Source organism: Primulina tabacum, chromosome 17 (assembly GCF_025594145.1).
Source record: "Primulina tabacum isolate GXHZ01 chromosome 17, ASM2559414v2, whole genome shotgun sequence".
Lineage (NCBI taxonomy): Eukaryota > Viridiplantae > Streptophyta > Magnoliopsida > Lamiales > Gesneriaceae > Primulina > Primulina tabacum.
The window spans coordinates 31,574,840-31,579,311 of NC_134566.1; the positions used below are offsets into that span (position 1 = coordinate 31,574,840).

Genomic DNA, 4,472 nt, shown 5'->3' on the forward strand with positions numbered 1-4,472 from the left:
TGTTCAAATATAGTTTTGGGTCTTTGGGAATTAATCAAACACCTGAAAATTATTTTCGTTCGATTTTATTTGTTTTTTCGGGTCAAAATCTTGTAATTTATTGAAAATTTAAGATGTCATTCGTTATAAAATAAATCAACCATATAGAAAATCCTCAATCTCCTATACAAATTGAGATGAGGAGAAAATAGCAAAAACAGCGATCGAGTGTACAATGATATTCGTCGATTGTCGAACATTGTCCGGAAAATACAGATTCATTCTTATCGATGTTTACCACAAGTTGTTGAAACAATGTGTGTGCTGCCTTAGTCTGCGTTATTGATCGGATTTTGGTGAGACTATGGTCTATTGTTTTGGGTACTCGTGTGTTATGATGCGTTTTCTTTTTTAGTCGTATTCTGATTTTCTAGGTATGCCCATTGTACTTGTATATATAAACTTTTTATCTTTTAATGGAATTAGTTTCATTGAAAAAAATATATAAACAATGCATGTTTTCTTTTTCTTTTTTAAAAAGTAAAAAAAATTATTTCTTTTTTAAAAATGTGTGTGAATAATTTTTTTTAAAAAAATCACTTAAAAAAATTACTATGCGCCAGAAAAAATATGATTTTTAACCTGAGTTTCTTTTTTTATTTTTAATTTATATACTCTTCTATCCAATTTTTATTTTATACACAAAAAATTTATATTTTAAATCCGTTGCTTTCACTGTTTCATATAATTGAATCTTCTTTTTCTTTTCTTTTGGGTTTCTTCTTCTTCTTCTACTCTTATCTCGATTTCCCTTGTGTAGTTGTGTAGGTTAGGTTTCTGGTCTCTCAAAATTCTGTGTCTGGAACAGTGTGTGGAGCCCACAACTGGTCCACTTCTTCGCTGGCTTCAAGCTCTCCATTGTTGGATTTAATGCGCTTTGTCTGGTGGGAGAGACCAGAGTTTCAGTTGCTTCAATCATACAAATACCGCTCTCTTTTCCTCTTCAATATTGCAATTCTCCTTTTACCTTTCCCCCTTTTCTGATCGTAATCCTTTTGTATTCTTGAGAAATTGTAGAACTAGAGGACAAAACCCACTTCAATATTCACTCTTTTTCTTCGATTTGATGGATCTATAGATTTAAAGCCCCTTCTGCTTTCAGATCTTTTCTTGATCAACTCTCGAGGTAACTTCTTTGGCGTATTTTTCAACATCCGCCCTTATCTGTGTAAGTTTCTATTGGAAAAGCTGTGGTGTATAATCGATGGTTGCTCGAGGGGTTTTGTGGTTCCATGAAGTTGGGGTTTTTTTTTGTTTCTTTTGCAAATTTCATTTCTCGATTTTTTTAATTTGAGTTGGTCGTTCTAGAATTTGAACTACCTGGGCCAACTTAGAAAATGTTGGTTTAACCATTGTTGAGACCTTCACATTCCGTTTTCCTTGCTTTTGAATTTCCTTGATATCTATATCTTTATATCTTAAATCTGTATGGCTTTGAAAGATATTCGTTTTTGGTTTTCTTATTGCCTTTCTCAACTGAATCAAACTTAATTTGGCAATCTTTATTTGTGAGACTGTTGATGTTCTGATTCAAATCCGTTTGTTTGTATTACGCTAGATTTTAGTGCGTATGCTCTGTGCTTGCTGACAACGAGGAATTGTTACGAGGTCGAGGTTTATTTTGGATGGTGTTTTGGATGAGATGAGGGATGTTTTCAAGCTTATTGAAATTTTTGAGGGCCTGTTTTCGGCCCAACTCGGACCGATATATTCACTCTGGTTCGGATTCTGGGGGTCGGCAAGATGGTCTTTTATGGTATAAGGACTCCGGGCAACATTGCAATGGAGATTTTTCAATGGCTGTAGTTCAAGCCAATAATTTACTTGAGGATCAAAGTCAACTTGAGTCTGGCTCTCTGAGTTTGAATGATTCAGGGCCATATGGTACTTTTGTCGGGATTTATGATGGACATGGCGGCCCCGAAGCTTCACGCTTCATCAACGAGCATCTCTTTCAACATCTAAAGAGTAAGTCTTTTTCATGTCATTAGAGTTTTGAGTTGCTATAAGCTTTGATCGTTGTTGTCAAAAATCACTTCTATAAAAAGTTTGAGCCTTTTAACAGTCCCTTCAATTTCTAACGTGTAAGTTGGAAACCGGGGAATATTTATAAAGCTCAGAAATAGTGTATAACAATTAAGAGAAACCTGATAAAATATGAAGGCGATTATCTGCTGAATTCTTCGATCTTATGACCTCCTGTTTGGAGGCCATGAAACCATTTTGTAAAATGCTCGAGTTTACTTGAACTAGCCAAACAATAATTTATGCTTCCACGGATGCAAATCTGTGTTTTTCTGAATAAAGTGGATTGATCATGATGTTGGGGAATCCAAATTTTTTCTAATCAATGCTTAAGATTTTCAGGGTTCACTGCTGAAAATCAATCCATGTCAGTTGAAGTGATTCGGAAGGCGTTTCAAGCTACAGAAGATGGATTCTTCTCGGTTGTGAGCAGGCAATGGCCTATGAAACCACAGATAGCAGCGGTCGGCTCTTGCTGCCTTGTTGGAATCATCTGCAATGGGACTCTTTATGTGGCCAGTCTTGGTGATTCGCGTGCTGTTTTAGGTAGACGTGTTAGGGCTACCGAGGAAGTCCTTGCCATTCAACTCTCAGAAGAGCATAATGCGAGCTTTGAATCTGTGAGACGGGAACTGCAATCTCTACATCCTGATGATCCGCAAATTGTTGTTCTCAAGCATAATGTGTGGCGTGTGAAAGGTCTTATACAGGTTGGTTTATTGAAAAGTGTCCGCTTCTTCATGTCATAACAATCCGTAGTTTAAGAAGCTATTGCTATATATATAGTTACTGAACCAAATAGGTTTGTTTTGGATTCCAGATTTCTAGATCGATAGGAGACATTTATTTGAAGAAGGCGGAATACAACAGGGAGCCGTTGTTTGCGAAATTTCGACTCCGGCAACCATTCAAAAGACCAATTTTGAGATCTGAACCAGCAATTACTGTGCACCAGTTACAACCTCATGATCAGTTCATCATATTCGCATCGGATGGCCTTTGGGAGCATCTTACAAATCAAGAAGCCGTCGATCTGGTCCATAATCGTCCGCGGAATGTAAGATTCCGAAGAAAACTCCTATATGTTTTCTTCTACTTTGTTTCATTTAATGAGGTTGAAAAGGGAATAAACATATAGTAGTCGACTGTATAAGTGAAATATATATGTGATTTCCATTTTGCTTTCCCTTTGACAAACCAAATTAGAAGCTCCTTCGACATTGTTGTTGAAGTCTAAAAACATTTTTCCTTGAAGTTGGAACTTATTTGATGGTGTTTAACAATAGTTTAATATTCGATGTGTGAACTAGTCGGTCGTCATCAGCCAGCCAACAAACATCCAGATATAATTACTCAAGATCTATTTAATGAAATATTAAGGTGGTTTTGAAGAACTGTGATCTCCTTACATTAAACCTTGTTAGAAACCAATTTTCCTAAACGTTTAGATTCTAGAAGGTAGCTCAAATTTATTCTGATTCCCTGCATTTAGCATATGTCTTCGAACAAAATAAGCAAGAAAGTAATATAATCCTTTTGCACCTCAATCTTGCAGGGCAGTGCTAGAAGATTAATAAAAACAGCACTTCAAGAGGCGGCGAAGAAGAGAGAGATGAGATACTCGGACTTGAAGAAAATTGATCGTGGGGTGCGTCGCCATTTCCACGATGACATCACAGTTGTGGTTGTATTCCTCGACTCACATCTTGTGAGCAGGGCTACTTCAACCAAGGGTCCTTAACCTATCCGTCTGCTCCAAATGCTCTTGCACCGTTTCCCATGCCTACTTGAAAGAAAACCAGAGCAGTCCTTGAATTCTTTTTGATGTACACTGTAATTTTTACATCTGAACAAATCCTCATCGGGATAGGTGAGATGTTCACGAAACACTGGGAAAAACAAAACTTACTCGAGGTCGTGATATTCGTCATCGAAATGTTTTCCGAATAGATTTATTCTCTTTGTTTTTTCTTTTCCATGTTTGTATTATTTTTCCCTATTTCGTATCGTTTATTTACTTGTGTAATAGTTTGATTCTTATTTGAGACAAGTTCCAGCTGTCAATATCACTGAAACCAGCAGCTAAATGCCAGGAAAAAAAAAATTGGTTGCAACTTTTTATTCATGTTTTACTCATTCCTTACTGATTTCTCGTGTTGTTTATTTGAGTTGCGTTCCAGCTATTGTCCTTCAATTGGGAAAGTTTGATACTAAAATGAAACATAATAATTTTAGACCATTGAAATATTATTGAATTATGTTTTGAGTAATTTATCAGATTAATCACAATTAATGAATTCATTTCGAGCATCTATAAAATTAAACTCGCATGTCATACTCATAGCAACTTCAAAAATGAAGAAATATATTCTCAAAACTATTTACAAACTTGCTTAAAAAGCAAGCTC

The 4,472-nt window shown here is 35.9% G+C and overlaps 1 protein-coding gene and 1 long non-coding RNA gene across 2 annotated transcripts; one reads left to right on the forward strand and one right to left on the reverse strand.

Moving 5' to 3' along the window:
- Positions 1-738: 738 nt before the first annotated feature.
- Positions 739-1,716, reverse strand: LOC142530973 (uncharacterized). The gene is made up of 2 exons (XR_012816186.1): positions 1,593-1,716; positions 739-1,159 (listed from the first exon to the last, which is right to left on the reverse strand). It is a non-coding gene; the product is annotated as an uncharacterized LOC142530973 (long non-coding RNA).
- LOC142530971 (putative protein phosphatase 2C 60) lies at positions 1,689-4,185 on the forward strand. The gene is made up of 4 exons (XM_075636923.1): positions 1,689-2,007; positions 2,407-2,774; positions 2,885-3,121; positions 3,620-4,185. The coding sequence occupies exons 1-4, from the start codon at positions 1,689-1,691 to the stop codon at positions 3,803-3,805; spliced, it is 1,110 nt and encodes a 369-aa protein (XP_075493038.1). The 3' UTR covers positions 3,806-4,185.
- Positions 4,186-4,472: the final 287 nt, after the last annotated feature.